Here is a 16,909-nt window from a genome sequence, read left to right as displayed (position 1 = left end):
ATCTCAAATTTGGATTCATCAGACCAAAGGACAGATTTCCACCGCTCTAATGTCCATTGCTCATGTTTCTTGGTGCAAGAAAGTCTCTTCTTATTATTGGTGTCCTTTAGTAGTGGTTTCTTCGCAGAAATTCAACCATGGAGGCCTGATTCACGCAGTCTCCTCTGAACAGTTGATGTTGAGATGTGTCTGCCACTTTGTGGCGCTATGTGCAATGTGTGACTTTACTGACAAACGCTACTGGGTGGAAAAGAAATTGGGCTGCAATTTCTGAGGCTGGTAGCTCTAATGAACTTATCCTCTGCAGCAGAGGTAAATCTGGGTCTTCCTTTCCTGTGGCGGTCAACACTTTATTAATTACTACATGATTCCATAGTTTTGATGTCTTCACTATTATTCTACAATGTAAAAAATTGTAAAAATAAAGACAAACCTTGGAATGAGTAGGTGTGTCAGAACTTATGACTGGTACTGTATATATTAAACTATTCATTACACATTTTAACACAATTTATCCCTTACTCTTTTTAACACTTTTTCACTAACACTTTTTAACACTATTTTTCATTAACACTTTTTAACACTTTTTGCCATTACTTTTCCCTCTTCCTTTCCCATCTTTCATGCCACTGCCAGCTGATGCCCAGAGAATGCATCAACTCCCTGTTCGACAACTTCACCTGGACCAAAATCGGGGGCTCCCCCCCTCCCCCCGGCCTGGGGCGCTCCTCTGCCTGGCTGCACCCCGACGTCAGCGTCTTCGTCATCCTCCTCCTCTTCTTCGTCATGAAGGTACCCTTCCTCATTCCCCAGCTCCCTCCTCCCTCTTTCTTTTCCACCCCGTAGCGCTTGTCAGTATAGTCACACATTGCACATAGCGCCACTCAGTACAATGACAGACTCCTGGTTGAGTCACTCATCTCAGTAGAATAAGAATCTCCTTCAGAGAGACTGTAGTGGAGATGTAATCCTTAGCACTCCATCAGTATCAAACTCGACATTGTTGCCTAGAGATTTCCACTGTGTGTACTGGAGGATAAGAGTGCAATACTGTGAGTGTTAGCAGCAGTAGGATTAGTATTTCCCATCGAGGAGAAATTGATGTGTATCTTGTCACAATGGTATTATTGGATTGGAGAAATGTCACCGAATAGACTAGTCGGGAATGTAGTCTAGTATTTGACAAATACCTTTCAAGTCAAATCCTCTTTGCTTTTGTGGAAGTGCTAAGATGCATTAACTTTGCTCAGTTACTAATTGAATTCCGTCCATGTCCCAGTTCTGGATGTCTGCTGTTTCGACGACGATGCCCATCCCTTCTGGAGCCTTCATGCCTGTCTTCATACTCGGTAAACAGAAGCACAAGATTATCATATGTTATTAGTTGTAATATGAACACAAATTCCATATCCATTTTTTATATTTCTTCGTTCATGTAAATTGACAGAGAGAGTGACCCAAAAGCCTACAGTACATGACTATTGTGTAAAGCTTCATGGGTAATCATGAAGTAAAGCATTCTGGGTCGTTTTTAATCGGTGTACCTTCAAGGATGCGATGTCGTGTATAACCAAAGAGTGAAAAATCACTAGTGAGCCACAGAGATAGATGGGTGCTTAGGAGAGTGGCGGAGGGGGGGGTGGTAAACGTCAGCTAGCCAACGGGCAATGTAAACGTGATATTCCGCCTCCCATATCCACCATCTTTTCCCCCCCAGGAGCCTCTTTCGGCCGACTGGTGGGGGAGATCATGGCTGCCCTCTTCCCCGATGGGATTCTGTTTGATGGAATCTTGTACCGCATCATCCCAGGAGGTTACGCAGTCATTGGTTAGTCTCCCTTTCCACCTCCTCCTCTCCCTGTCTCAGTCAGTGCCTGCCCGTTATCCCCCTTTGGTGTGACAGTGAAATGTCACTGTCTGTTCCCCCTCTCCTGTCCTCCGCTGTCTCGGTGACCCATAAACCTATACGCTACCATTAATCTCCTTCATCTTCCATCTCTACCCTACAAACCCCCCTCCCCTCCTATTTTCCTCTGCTCCTTTCATTCCATCCCTTTTACTCTTTCTTCCTTCGCTATTCCCACGTGCCGTTCTGTACATCATTCATCTCCCTGCTTACCAACCCTGGGTCCCCGATATAATGTTTCTCTTCCTCACCCCTCGTCCCTTGTTCTTCACCCCATGCCTCATCCCTTCTTTCCCTCCTCCCATCCCTCCTGTACTTGTCCACCAACTATGAGTAGTGTGTTGCCTCTTCCCATGAATCCCTCCCGTCTTTTGCCATCCACCCATCACTCCCCCTTTTTTTTTTTATATCCCCATCTCTTATGGATCATCCATCTACACATCCCTTCCACCTGCAAATGCCTGTTTTCTCTCCTTTTCTCTTTCTACCCATCCCTCTCTCCCTTCCTCTGTCTTCCATTTCCTTCCTCTTCTCACTCCCAGGAGCGGCAGCACTGACCGGGGCGGTGACCCACACGGTGTCCACGGCGGTGATCTGCTTCGAGCTGACGGGCCAGATCTCCCACATCCTGCCCATGATGGTGGCAGTGATCCTGGCCAACATGGTGGCCCAGGGCCTGCAGCCCTCGCTCTACGACTCCATCATCCAGATCAAGAAACTGCCTTATCTCCCTGAGCTGGGCTTTGGACACATCAGGTGTGCAAAGAGAAGCTGCAACCAAGGTGACATGTTGGCTCTAAGGGGGCCCAGTTGCATTGAGGGTCTCGTGCTAAAAGAATGAGTTGTTTGAGTCAATATGGCCGCCTCAGCATGCTTGAGTCTTCAACATAAACACACCAGTAGTACACAAGTGTTGAGCATGAATTAATGATTGGCATTTCCTTCTGACTTACAGCCAGTATAACATCTTTGTGGAGGACATCATGGTTAGGAAAGTGAAGTTTCTCTCATTACAGTCCACCTACAGGGAGTTGATACACCTCCTGGATTCCACTTCTCTCAAAACGATACCACTAGTGGATTCAACAGGTAAAAATGTATGCATTTTTCGTGAACGTGAGGATACATTTCAGTGTCTTCATTTCTTGGTTGGCTCATCATCATGTGACTCTTCCTGTAGACTCTATGATCCTTTTGGGCTCCGTCGAGCGGTCAGAGCTCCACGCTCTCTGTGATTGGTGGCTCTCTGCAGAGAGGCGGATCCTCAGGCAGGAACAGCGTTTACAGGAACAGAACCAGTATGCCAAAGACAGCTGGGAATCCTTTGCCTTTGTGGATGAAGATGATGAGGAGAGTGGAGATAAGGTGTGTCAGAGAGACCAAGGGGGAATGTTCCTAAGGAATCAAAAACACACTCTTAGAAAATCAATCAAATTAAAGTTTATTGGTCGCCTATAGGGCTGTTATGGTGACCGTATTACCGTCACACCCGCGGTTACGAGTCATGAAGGCAGTCAACTTGTCTGCTCAATGAACTAGTGTAGCCCACAGCCATATGACACAGCCAGATCAGGACCAAACATAAGGACAACTCAGAGTATGCTATTTTGCTCTTCTGAAATAGACTACAATTTCTTCATATCATGTTTCTTTCGACCTGTCTAAAATAAATCATGGATTTATTGTGAAGGTGTAGGCTATATTACATGGATTTATTGTGAAGGTGTAGGCTATATTACATGGATTTATTGTGAAGGTGTAGGCTATATTACATGGATTTATTGTGAAGGTGTAGGCTATATTACATGGATTTATTGTGAAGGTGTAGGCTATATTACATGGATTTATTGTGAAGGTGTAGGCTATATTACATGGATTTATTGTGAAGGTGTAGGCTATATTACATGGATTTATTGTGAAGGTGTAGGCTATATTACATGGATTTATTGTGAAGGTGTAGGCTATATTACAGGGATTTATTAGACTTTTTAAAATGTAGAGGTTCCAAAGGTCTGCATCAGTGGCTTGTAGTCTGTGTGGAAGCCAGGAGATGCTGAATGTGTTTATTAAAGGTCAATTACTGTGAGACCAGCAGTCATTTTCTTGACAATCACCGGCTGACGAAATGTCGTGACCGCCACAGCCCTAGTCGCATACACAGATATGCAGGTGTTATCACAGGTACAACGAAAAATGGTTCTAAAAAGGTTGTTCTACAAGGACAGGGTTCTACTTGGGTCTGCATGCACATTTTCTACATCCAAGAAGGTTTTTCGAAGGGTTCTAAAAGGATTCCTTGTTCGTTGAAACGTTTCTACCTGGAACCAGGAAGTGTTAATCTACAGGAACAAGCTGGAAAACGCTTACTAAAGCGTCTTGCTGCAAGGAACTTGTATTGTGCCATTATTTAAGCTGTCAATGTGATGAATTTACTGTTTTGTTACATTTCCCAGAGTACCCCAGTTCAGGAAGAGAGCAATGGCCCCCTGCCATCTCCTAAACCACAGGAGCCCTTGTCCAATCACACAGCTCCTGGTGAGTTGAACCATCTCTGTGGAACAATGCTTCTATGGTAGCCTGGCAACAGCGTATTGTACATTCATATTAGTATACAGCGTATTGTACATTCATATTAGTATGCAGCGTATTGTACATTCATATTATTATACAGCGTATTGTACATTCATATTATTATACAGCGTATTGTACATTCATATTATTATACAGCTTATTGTACATTCATATTATTATACAGCTTATTGTACATTCATATTATTATACAGCTTTTTGTATATTCATATTATTATACAGCTTATTGTATGTTCATATTATTATACAGCTTTGAATTGTTTTGTTATCAATCTTAACATCAAGACAGCTTTGTAGAGGACTTTGACCTTCATCCATCACATCTTTTATCATCTGTCCTTTTCAGAAAAGGCCCCTCTTCAGTCTGTTAGGAGAACTCTACGGAATATCTTCACCTCTCGAGACAGACAGGCAGAGGGACAGTCACAGGTAGTCTATAACTGTGTGTGTACAGAATGTCTGTGTCTGTGTTTGTGCCTGTGACTCTACGTTAGTGCTGAGCGATTAACAAAATGGGATTGAACCAAAATGCAGCGGGTTGTGATGACATATTGATTTATTAAATAAACAAAACAGACAAAGACGAAAACGAACTATACTTGATATAACTAACAAAATAACAAAACAATGTAGACAGACCTGAACAAACGAACTTACAAATACACGAAGCACGCTGACACAGGAACAGACTACATAAACGCACGAACAAACCGAAACATTCCCGTATGGTGTAACATCGACACAGACACAGGAGACAACCACCCACAACGAACACTGTGAAACAACCTACCTAAATATGACTCAATTAGAGGAAACGCCAAACACCTGCCTCTAATTGAGAGCCATACCAGGCAACCCTAAACCAACATAGAAACAGAAAACATAGAATGCCCACCCAAACTCACGTCCTGACCAACTAACACATAAAACAAACTAACAGAAATAGGTCAGGAACGTGACATAACCCCCCCCCCCCAAGGTGCGAACTCCGGGCGCACCAGCACAAAGTTTAGGGGAGGGTCTGGGTGGGCATCTGACCACGGTGGTGGCTCAGGCTGAGGGCGAGGTCCCCACCCCACCATAATCAATCCCCGCTTCTTTATCCCCCTCACAATGCCCACCCTCCAAATAACCCCACCTAAATTAAGGGGCATCATCAGGATAAGGAGCAGCACCGGAATGAGGGGCAACACCGGAATGAGGGGCAACACCGGAATGAGGGGCAACACCAGAATGAGGGGCAACACCAGAATGAGGGGCAACACCAGAATGACTGGCGGATCCTGGCTGGCTGGCTCTGGACGCTCTTGGCTGGCTGACGGCTCTGGACGGTCATGGCTGGCTGACGGCTCTGGACGGTCATGGCTGGCTGACGGCTCTGGACGGTCATGGCTCGCTGACGGCTCTGGACGGTCATGGCTCGCTGACGGCTCTGGACGGTCATGGCTCGCTGACGGCTCTGGACGGTCATGGCTCGCTGACGGCTCTGGACGGTCATGGCTCGCTGACGGCTCTGGACGGTCATGGCTCGCTGACGGCTCTGGACGGTCATGGCTCGCTGACGGCTCTGGACGGTCATGGCTCGCTGACGGCTCTGGACGGTCATGGCTCGCTGACGGCTCTGGACGGTCATGGCTCGCTGACGGCTCTGGACGGTCCGGTCTGGCGGAAGGCTCTGGCTGATCCGGTCTGGCGGAAGGCTCTGGCTGATCCGGTCTGGCGGAAGGCTCTGGCTGATCCGGTCTGGCGGAAGGCTCTGGCTGATCCGGTCTGGCGGAAGGCTCTGGCTGATCCGGTCTGGCGGAAGGCTCTGGCTGATCCGGTCTGGCGGAAGGCTCTGGCTGATCCGGTCTGGCGGAAGGCTCTGGCTGATCCGGTCTGGCGGAAGGCTCTGGCTGATCCGGTCTGGCGGACGGCTCTAGCGGCTCCTGTCTGGCGGACGGCTCTAGCGGCTCCTGTCTGGCGGACGGCTCTAGCGGCTCCTGTCTGGCGGACGGCTCTAGCGGCTCCTGTCTGGCGGACGGCTCTGTAGGCTCATGGCAGACGGGCGGCTTTGCAGGCTCATGGCAGACGGGCGGCTTTGCAGGCTCATGGCAGACGGGCGGCTTTGCAGGCTCATGGCAGACGGGCAGTTCAGGCGCCGTTGGGCAGACTGGCAGTTCAGGCGCCGCTGGGCAGACGGGCAGCTCAGGCGCCGCTGGGCAGACGGGCAGTTCAGGCGCCGCTGGGCAGACGGGCAGTTCAGGCGCCGCTGGGCAGACGGGCAGTTCAGGCGCCGCTGGGCAGACGGGCAGTTCAGGCGCCGCTGGGCAGACGGGCAGTTCAGGCGCCGCTGGGCAGACGGGCAGTTCAGGCGCCGCTGGGCAGACGGGCAGTTCAGGCGCCGCTGGGCAGACGGGCAGTTCAGGCGCCGCTGGACAGACGGGCAGTTCAGGCGCCGCTGGACAGACGGGCAGTTCAGGCGCCGCTGGGCAGACGGGCACACCTGTAGGGAGGAGACGGAGAGACAGCCTGGTGCGTGGGGCTGCCACAGGACCCACCAGGCTGGAGAGACCTACAGGAGGCTTGATGTTAAGAGGCACCTGAAGGACCGGGCTGTGGGGGAGTACTGGAGCTCTGGTGCGCAGCCTTGGCACCACTCCCCCAGGCTGGAATACTACACCAGCCCGTACCCTCCAGAGTGCAGGCACAGGTTGAACCGGGCTGTGGATGAGCACTGGAGATCTAGTGCCTACTACGCGCACTTCTCTCTTAGGCTCCACTACCACATTTGCCCGGTACGAGCGGAGCGTAGGCATAGGACGCACTGCACCCTCCCAGCGCTCTGGAGACACAGCACGCAGAGCCGGCGCAGGATACCCTGGACCGAAACTGCGTACCGGAGACCAGACGCGCTGAGCAGGCACAATACACCCCGGCTGGATGCCCACACTCACATGACACTTTCGGGGGGCTGCTCTATAGCGCACTGGGCTATGGGCACGCACTGGCGACACCGTGCGCTTAACCGCATAACACGGTGCCTGACCAGTGACGCGTTGCTTATAATAAGCACGAGGAGTGCGCTCAGGTCTGCTACCTGGCTTAGCCACACTCCTCTCTAGCCCCCCCCCAAAAAAATTCTGGGGTTGCCTCTCGTACCTGTCCCGCTGCCGTGCTGCCTCCTCATATCGCCGCCGTTCAGCTTTCGCTTTCTCCAGCTCAGCTTTGGGGCGGCGATACTCCCCAGCCTGTGCCCAGGGTCCTTCTCCGTTCAAGATCTCCTCCCATGTCCATGAATCCTGGGATCTCTGCGGTTGCTGTCGCTGCCCTTTTCCCCGCTGCTTGGTTCTGGTAATTTGGTGGGTGGTTCTGTAACGGTTTTCCTCCTCCTCTTCATCCGAAGAGGAGGAGCAGGGATTGAACCAAAATGCAGCGGGTTGTGATGACATATTGATTTATTAAATAAACAAAACAGACAAAGACGAAAACGAACTATACTTGATATAACTAACAAAATAACAAAACGATGTAGACAGACCTGAACAAACGAACTTACAAATACACGAAGCACGCTGACACAGGAACAGACTACATAAACGCACGAACAAACCGAAACATTCCCGTATGGTGTAACATCGACACAGACACAGGAGACAACCACCCACAACGAACACTGTGAAACAACCTACCTAAATATGACTCTCAATTAGAGGAAACGCCAAACACCTGCCTCTAATTGAGAGCCATACCAGGCAACCCTAAACCAACATAGAAACAGAAAACATAGAATGCCCACCCAAACTCACGTCCTGACCAACTAACACATAAAACAAACTAACAGAAATAGGTCAGGAACGTGACAGCGATGTAGTAGGGAGTTGTAGTTTCCAACAGGCAAATGTTCTACTTAGTTTGGCACATTAAACATGGTAATTGACTACAATGATCATAATCCGTTGTGCACCTACTTGTCCAGTCTGTGTGGTGCAGACACAAAGAGGGAGAGAAGAGACAGAAGAACTCGCTATCGAGAGGGATAGAGAGCAGGTACTTTGTGACGTATCTCTACCTGAAAATACATAATCTAAGTGATTGATAGTTTGTATTCAACAGTCATAAAAATATGCCTTATTTACTTTGAAGAACTAGGCTGCTAAAATTGTGATTTTGTCAGACGGCATAGGCAGCAGCTCTATAGAGACGAGATGATGGCTTGGAATGAAATGAAGTAATCAAATAATACAAATGTAATATACACTGTGTACCAAACATTCTCTTTCCATGACATAGACTGACCATACTGAGACATGTTAAAGGAGTATTTTTATGCCTTGAGACAATTGAGACATGGATTGTGTATGTGTGAATGGGCAAGAGAAAATATTTAAGTGCCTTTGAACTGGGTATGGTAATAGCAGACGGGCGCACCAGTTTGAGTGTGTCAAGAACTGCAACGCTGCTGGGGTTTTCACAGTTTTCCGTGTGTATCAAGAATGGTCCACCACCCAAAGGACATCCAGCCAACTTGACACAACTGTGGGAAGCATTGGGGTCAACACGGGCCATCATCCCTGTGGAATGCTTTCGACACCTTGTAGAGTCCATACCCCAATGAATTTTGGCTGTTCTGAGGGCAAAAGGAGGTGCAACCACTGACACAGGAAGTAAGGGTGCTGAAGGTGCTGCACCACACTGTGAAAAATCTGAATTATAACAGTTATAATAATAATAAATACAAAAAATGTATTAAAAAAAAACATTAACCAAAGTAGTGCTCTTGGCCTTTACTAGTCAAGTATTAGTGGACCGGTATTGCCGCCTGTAGCACGGACAAAAAACCCAACCAACCTCAAAGCACTAATCGCTCAGCACTACTGTGCACACACCAATATCTTCCTAACGATCACTAAAGTATTTCTGGTGCAGCAAATAAAGAGAATTGAGCAGCAAATAAATTACTGGGGTAATGAGCTGTTGAGATGTAGATACAGGTGAAGTCTGAAGTTTACATACACCTTAGCCAAATACATTTAAACTCAGTTTTTCTCAATTGCTGACATTTAATCCAAGTAAAAAAATCCCTGTTTTAGGTCAGTTAGGATCACCACTTTATTTTAAGAATGTGAAATGTCAGAATAATAGTAGAGAGAATGATTTATTTCAGCTTTTATTTCTTTCATCACATTCCCAGTGGGTCAGAAGTTTACATACACTCAATTAGTATTTGGTAGCATTGCCTTTAAATTGTTTAACTTGGGTAAATGTTTCAGGTAGCCTTCCACAAGCTTCCCACAATAAGTTGGGTGAATTTTGGCCCATTCCTCCTGACAGAGCTGGAGTAAATGAGTCAGGATTGTAGGCCTCCTTGCTCGCACACGCTTTTTCAGTTCTGCCCACACATTTTCTATGGGACTGAGGTCAGGGCTTTGTGATGACCACTCCAATACCTTGACTTTGTTGTCCTTAAGCCATTTTGTCACAAATTTGGAAGTATGCTTGTGGTCATTGTCCATTTGGAAGACCCATTTGCGACCAAGCTTTAACTTCCTGACTGATGTCGAGATGTTGCTTCAATATATCCACATCATTTTCTTGCCTCATGATGCCATCTATTTTGTGAAGCGCACCAGTCCCTCCTGCAGCAAAGCAGCCCCACAACATGATGCTGCCACCCCTGTGCTTCACGGTTGGGATGGTGTTCTTTGGCTTGCAAGCCTCCCCCCTTTTCCTCCAAACATAACGATGGTTATTGTGGCCAAACAGTTCTATTTTTGTTTCATCAGACCACAGGACTTTTCTTTAAAAAGTAAAATCTTTGTCCCCATGTGCAGTTGCAAACCGTAGTGTGGCTTTTTAATGGTGGTTTTGGAGCAGTGGCTTCTTCCTTGCTGAGCAGCCTTTCAGGTTATGTCAATATAGGACTCGTTTTACTGTGGATATAAATACTTTTGTACCTGTTTCCTCCAGCATCTTCACAAGGTCCTTTGCTGTTGTTCTGGGATTGATTTGCACTTTTCGCACCAGAGTACGTTAATCTCTAGTAGACAGAACGCGTCTCCTTCCTGAGCGGAATGACGGCTGCGTGGTCCCATGGTGTTTATACTTGCGTACTATTGTTTGTACAGATGACCGTGGTACCTTCAGGCGTTTAGAAATTGCTCCCAAGGATGAACCAGACTTGTGGAGGTCTACAATTTTTTTCTGAGGTCTTGGCTGATTTCTTTTGATTTTCCCATGATGTCAAGCAAAGAGGCACTGCGTTTGAAGGTAGACCTTGAAATACATCCACAGGTACACCTCCTTTTGACTCAAATTATGTAAATTAGCCTATCAGAAGCATCTAAAGCCATGACATCATCATGACAGAATTTCCCAAGCTGTTTAAAGGCACAGTCAACTTAGTTTATGTAAACTTCTGACCCACTGGAATTGTGATACAGTGAATTATAAGTGAAATAATCTGTCTGTAATCAATTGTTGGAAAAATGACTTGTGTCATGGACGAAGTAGATGTCTTAACCGACTTGCCAAAACTATAGTTTGTTAACAAGAAATTTGTGGAGTGGTTGAAAAATGAGTTTTAATGACTCCAACCTAAGTGTATGTAAACTTCCGACTTCAACTGTATCTTCTATCCTTGGCGGTTTGATTGTAAACCCTATTTCAAGATGGGAAATATAAATATTTAGCCATTATATTTGCGTGGGATGAATCTCATTACTGGGCTCTGCTCTCTATGTACACACACTCCCTTATCTAATTGTGTGTGACATGAATTCACATGAATTGCAAATGGAGATTGTTCAGAGTGTGTGCATAGTCAAACATATTCCCTCTTAGTTCTATATGTTAATCAACATATGACATATGGTTATTATTTCCCTGGTATGGCTGGCTGGTTGGCTTTTCATATTACCATTTTATACTGCAAATATGGAAAACAATGTATGTTAATGATACTCAAGGATGTACTTGTAAGTACAACTCCATTGTGTCCTCCTCCCAGAGTGCTAAGAACCTTGGCGTGATCCTGGACAACACCCTGTCGTTCTCAACTAACATCAAGGCGGTGACCCGTTCCTGTAGGTTCATGCTCTACAACATTCGCAGAGTACGACCCTGCCTCACGCAGGAAGCGGCGCAGGTCCTAATCCAGGCACTTGTCATCTCCCGTCTGGATTACTGCAACTCGCTGTTGGCTGGGCTCCCTGCCTGTGCCATTAAACCCCTACAACTCATCCAGAACGCCGCAGCCCGTCTGGTGTTCAACTTTCCCAAGTTCTCTCACGTCACCCCGCTCCTCCGCTCTCTCCACTGGCTTCCAGTTGAAGCTCACATCCGCTACAAGACCATGGTGCTTGCCTACGGAGCTGTGAGGGGAACGGCACCTCCGTACCTTCAGGCTCTGATCAGGCCCTACACCCAAACAAGGGCACTGCGTTCATCCACCTCTGGCCTGCTCGCCTCCCTACCTCTGAGGAAGTACAGTTCCCGCTCAGCCCAGTCAAAACTGTTCGCTGCTCTGGCACCCCAATGGTGGAACAAACTCCCTCACGACGCCAGGTCAGCGGAGTCAATCACCACCTTCCGGAGACACCTGAAACCCCACCACTTTAAGGAATACCTAGGAGAGGAGAAAGTAATCCTTCTAACCCCCCCCCCCCCCTTAAAAGAGTTAGATGCACTATTGTAAAGTGGTTGTTCCACTGGATATCATAAGGTGAATGCACCAATTTGTAAGTCGCTCTGGATAAGAGCGTCTGCTAAATGACTTAAATGTAATGTATGTAAATGTACAAGGTTTGAATTTGCACCTTCTGACCAACCTACTGTATCTCCCTATTCAATGACGATCCTAATATTTTGTCACTCGTCGTAGTTGTACAGTTTTCTACTGGATAGGCCAGCCTTTGGTTTGAATTGTGCACCCCAAACTCATGACTATTTCATAAGGAAAAGCCTTATGTTACATTATTGTTACATTTCACACAAACGCCTGGCTTCAAAAATCAACAAGAGTACATCGATGAACATGCAGCCCACACAAAACATGTTATTCTTGACACTGCATTCAACCAAATAATTCTATATATTTTAAAGGGACAAATATGAGTTATTGGTTTCAAGAACAGCCGCAATCAGCTATGTTATGGGAAGCAGAAGTGTAGAGACTCTCATCACCTCACCTTGAAACTCTTCAAAGATAGTGGGGGCAACTAAAAATGTGTACATGACGTTACTCGGGAAGTGTCTTACATTACCCCCCCCCTCTATTTTCTCTCTCTCTCATCAGGAGCCTTGCGCCAACCCTCTCCTGTCCGATACGATGACACCAGAAGAGGTAACCGATCTCATTCAGGTCCACTTAAGTGCGGTCCCTAGAACTTTACTTCCCCTGATGCCATGCCAATTGATTAGAGTAGGCTGCCTTGTACATTTTCCAACACTTTTGTCCTTGTCAAAAGGGTCTGGGTTAATATGTTGAAATCCATAAGAGGGTTAAAAGGTGTCAACATCCATACATCTCTTATGGAGCCAGTTGACATTGAAGGTTGCGTTTTAGAGTGTTTTTAGTCAATTACAGTGTTGCGTTTCTTGACATTGTGTCTGGTTAGCTGGTGCAGATCAAAGAATGGGAGGAGGCTGAGATGGACAAGCCAATGGAAATTGATCAGATCCGAATAGATCCCTCCCCTTTCCAGCTAGTGGAGAGGACATCATTACACAAGGTTGGTTCAAGTGCTGCCAATTCATACCAATTTGGAGATATAGTATCTGACATCATGTCTAGACACATGGAAATACAAACGATAGTGGATTTGCTCAGAACAGAAGCCATACCAAAATGTTGCGGCCTAATTTGACGTCTGACCTTTTCTGCCTGTCCCAGACCCACACTCTCTTCTCATTACTGGGCCTGAGTCATGCCTATGTCACCAGTATCGGAAAACTGGTGGGTGTTGTGGCTCTTAAAGAGGTAAGAAAAACTCCTTTTCTCTTTCTTTTATCTCTTTCTCTATTTCTGTTTTACAGTATTTCATTGTCTTTTGCTTGTGACGGAACCTGACAATTTAGTAAGGGTTGAGTCAAATTGCCTTATGAGTCTACTCATCATGCTATTTTCATGTAATTCAATGTTGTGTTCTTCTAATGTGTCCCCTCTCTTTCCCTGTTGCCACTACCCCATTCTCTCCCAGCTGCAAAAGGCCATCGAGGGCTCCACCCGTAGCGGGGTCCGGCTACGTCCCCCTCTGGCCAGCTTCCGCAACACCAGCCGAAAGTCATCCAAACCCCAGGCAACCTCAGCCCCCTCCTCCCTGACCACCCCCTCCTTCCCTCTCTCCCAGGCTCCCATCTACCCCCATGCCACTGCCCCGCCACCTCCCCCGACACAGGAGGAGATGGATGTGTGGATCGAGGGCACGAGGCGGGAGGTGGCGGAGGTGAACAGCAGTAGTAGTAGCAGCAGCGGAACGGGGAGCAGCAGTAGCAACAGTAGCCCCTCACTACCCCACTCCTTGCCCCTCTCCATCCCCCTCACCTCGCCCCTCTCCATGCCCCTCACCGTTGCCCTCTCCATCCCCCTCGCCGCCTTCTCCTCTCCCCTCACCGCCCTCCGGCCTGTCGCAAAGCAGCAAGTGGAGGAGGAGAGTGATGATGAGCAGCCCATCTAGCCTTATAGACGAGTGATGTTTTTTTTATAACGTTTTTTTATGGTGTGAATTTCTCTTTTAGTCTTTCTCTATCCCTCCATTTTCTCTCTCTCCCTATTGCCCTTTCCCTCTTTCGCTCTCTCGCTGTTCCTTCTCGCACCCTCTTTCTTTACTCGATGAATGATGTCTGTGAATCCACGAGGATAAATAATCTGGGCTCGATAGTAGTACTTGACTTTTTAAGATTAGAATTGGTGTCACTGGTTTTTAACAGGAGACAATGGCTACCAGTGGTGCTCCAAGAGCTAAGAAATCAACAAGGCCCCAAAACGACCTTTACTAAACCCATCCTCACCTTGGGAGGGAGTTTTATGATCACCATGCTGGGCTGATAGATGACAGTGTTAAATCAGACTGACGACAGCCAACTCAGATGTAATGATGCTAGAGGTTTTCTACTTAATGATGCCATGACTCCAGCTGAACAACCGCCATCCCCCTCTGTAATTTAGATTAATCGCTCACTTGATGATAACGCAAAACAAACATACTGATGACATTATTATGAAACTTGGTGACTTTTACATTGGTGACTTTTCCTACCTCCCAAAAAAAGCCGGGTTGTGTTCATTAGGCACCAGATGGAGGAAAACGGACTGAAACAGGGGGGGCTACCTCGACCTTGGCCAATAAGAAAGGCTCATTTTCGTTTTACGTTGCGAAATGTTGTAAAACGTTACCCTTTGCATGCCCTAATAAACAAAACCCTAATGTTCTTCTGACACAAATCAAATCAAATTGTATTGTTCACATACACATATTTAGCAGATGGTATTGCGGGTGTAGCGAAATGCTTGTGTTCCTAGCTCCAACAGTGCAGTAGTATGTAACAATTCACAACAATACACACAATTACTTTTTACAAAAGTAAAAGAATGGAATTAAGAAATATATAAATAGTAGATTGAGCAATGTCAGAGTGGCACTGATTAAAATACAGTGGCATAGAATACAGTATATACATATGAGAAAAGTAAAGCAGGATGTAAACATTATTAAAGTGACTAGTGTTCCGTTATTAGAGTGGCCAGGGATTCCAAGTCTATGTACTGAGCAAAGAAGAAATAATCTACGGTATGACACAATGTTTTATCTGAAAAGTAGTTGAATTATGAACTTCTGTCACTCTCCCACAACCACCTCTTTCTTTCTCCCTCTCTTTCTCTTCTTCAAACAGTTTCTCAGGTTGCTCCCTGTGTCTTTAAACCTGCAGATGTTGGACAGAGGAATCTTCCTGTCTGTTAAATGAAAACGATTTTGATTGTATGTTGTCAATCTGTTTTTTAATGTATGAATGTACAGTATGTACAGTTGAAGTCGGAAGTTTACATACACTTAGGTTGGAGTCATTAAAACTCATTTGTCAACCACTCCACACATTTCTTGTTAACAAACTATAGTTTTGGCAAGTCGGTTAGGACATCTACTTTGTGCAAGTAATTTTTCCAACAATTGTTTACAGACAGATTATTTCACTTATAATTCACTGTATCACAATTCCAGTGGGTCAGAAGTTTACATACACGAAGTTGACTGTGCCTTTAAACAGTTTGGAAAATTCCAGAAAATGATGTCATGGCTTTAGATGCTTCTGATAGGCTAATTGACATCATTTGAGTCAATTGGAGGTGTACCTGTGGATGTATTTCAAGGCCTACCTTCAAACTCAGTGCCTCTTTGCTTGACATCATGGGAAAATCGAAAGAAATCAGACAAGACCTCAGAAAAATATTTGTAGACCTCCACAGGTCTGGTTCATTCTTGGGAGCAATTTCCAAATGCCTGAAAGTACCACATTTATCTGTACAAACAATAGTACGCAAGTATAAACACCATGGGACCACGCAGCCGTCATACAGCTCAGGAAGGAGACGCGTTCTGTCTCCTAGAGATGAGGAGGAATGGGCCAACATGAACCCAACTTATTGTGGGAAGCTTGTGGAAGGCAACCTGAAATGTTTGACCCAAGTTATACAATTTAAAGGCAATGCTACCAAATACTAATTGAGTGTATGGTAACTTCTGACCCACTGGGAATGTGATGAAAGAAATAAAAGCTGAAATAAATCATTCTCTCTACTATTATTCTGATATTTCACATTCTTAAAATAAAGTGGTGATCCTAACTGACCTAAGACAGGGCATTTTTACTCGGGTTAAATGTCAGCAATTGTGGAAAATTGAAGTTGAAATGTATGGTGTATGTAAACGTCCGACTTCAACTGTATTTACAGTACACTAGAATGTGTGAGCACACATGTTTACGTTTCTTTGTCTGTAATTAGTCGTGTATTTATTGATTTATCTTTTCGTAGAGCCGATTTGTCTCTGAATGTTTTAACAATGTATAATGTAGTTAATAAATGTTAATAACTTATCTGCCAAATTCTTTATTATTGTGATTATTCAAGGCATATGGATTTGGAACAGCATAATAAATAATATAAAATGATTAACTGAAAACGAATGCAACTTTTATGAAACTATTACTAGGAAATGTAGTGCTACTTACACTATATTAAATGAACATGGGCTTTTGGAATTAACTTTGTACTTAGCAACATGTCTCTTTGTCATATTGATGAATTGGTGAACAAATGAGTGTTCTCAGCTCCACTCCCACACTTCAGTCTTTCTGTCTCTCACTTCTATTGTCATCAACGTTACAGGCAGTAAAACAATCTCCTCCAACAGAAGAATTAGTCAGTTATAAAGAGAC

The 16,909-nt window shown here is 45.7% G+C and overlaps 1 protein-coding gene across 1 annotated transcript in view; it reads left to right on the top strand.

The window, feature by feature from the left end:
• Positions 1-16,642, top strand: part of LOC139558907 (chloride channel protein 1-like) — a 40,970-nt gene extending 24,328 nt beyond the window's left edge. The window contains exons 13-24 of the mRNA XM_071374414.1: positions 637-792; positions 1,280-1,349; positions 1,718-1,828; positions 2,449-2,662; positions 2,862-2,995; positions 3,087-3,271; positions 4,360-4,441; positions 4,842-4,924; positions 12,771-12,818; positions 13,093-13,206; positions 13,368-13,454; positions 13,675-16,642. Coding sequence (XP_071230515.1) covers positions 637-792; positions 1,280-1,349; positions 1,718-1,828; positions 2,449-2,662; positions 2,862-2,995; positions 3,087-3,271; positions 4,360-4,441; positions 4,842-4,924; positions 12,771-12,818; positions 13,093-13,206; positions 13,368-13,454; positions 13,675-14,151 — 1,761 coding nt within the window. The 3' untranslated portion in view covers positions 14,152-16,642. The remainder of the gene's footprint in view (positions 1-636; positions 793-1,279; positions 1,350-1,717; positions 1,829-2,448; positions 2,663-2,861; positions 2,996-3,086; positions 3,272-4,359; positions 4,442-4,841; positions 4,925-12,770; positions 12,819-13,092; positions 13,207-13,367; positions 13,455-13,674) is intronic.
• The last annotated feature ends 267 nt before the right edge of the window (positions 16,643-16,909 follow it).

Source organism: Salvelinus alpinus, chromosome 29 (genome assembly GCF_045679555.1).
Source record: "Salvelinus alpinus chromosome 29, SLU_Salpinus.1, whole genome shotgun sequence".
Lineage (NCBI taxonomy): Eukaryota > Metazoa > Chordata > Actinopteri > Salmoniformes > Salmonidae > Salvelinus > Salvelinus alpinus.
Note: the sequence above shows the minus strand (reverse complement) of the source record. Positions and strands in the feature narration are given on the sequence as shown.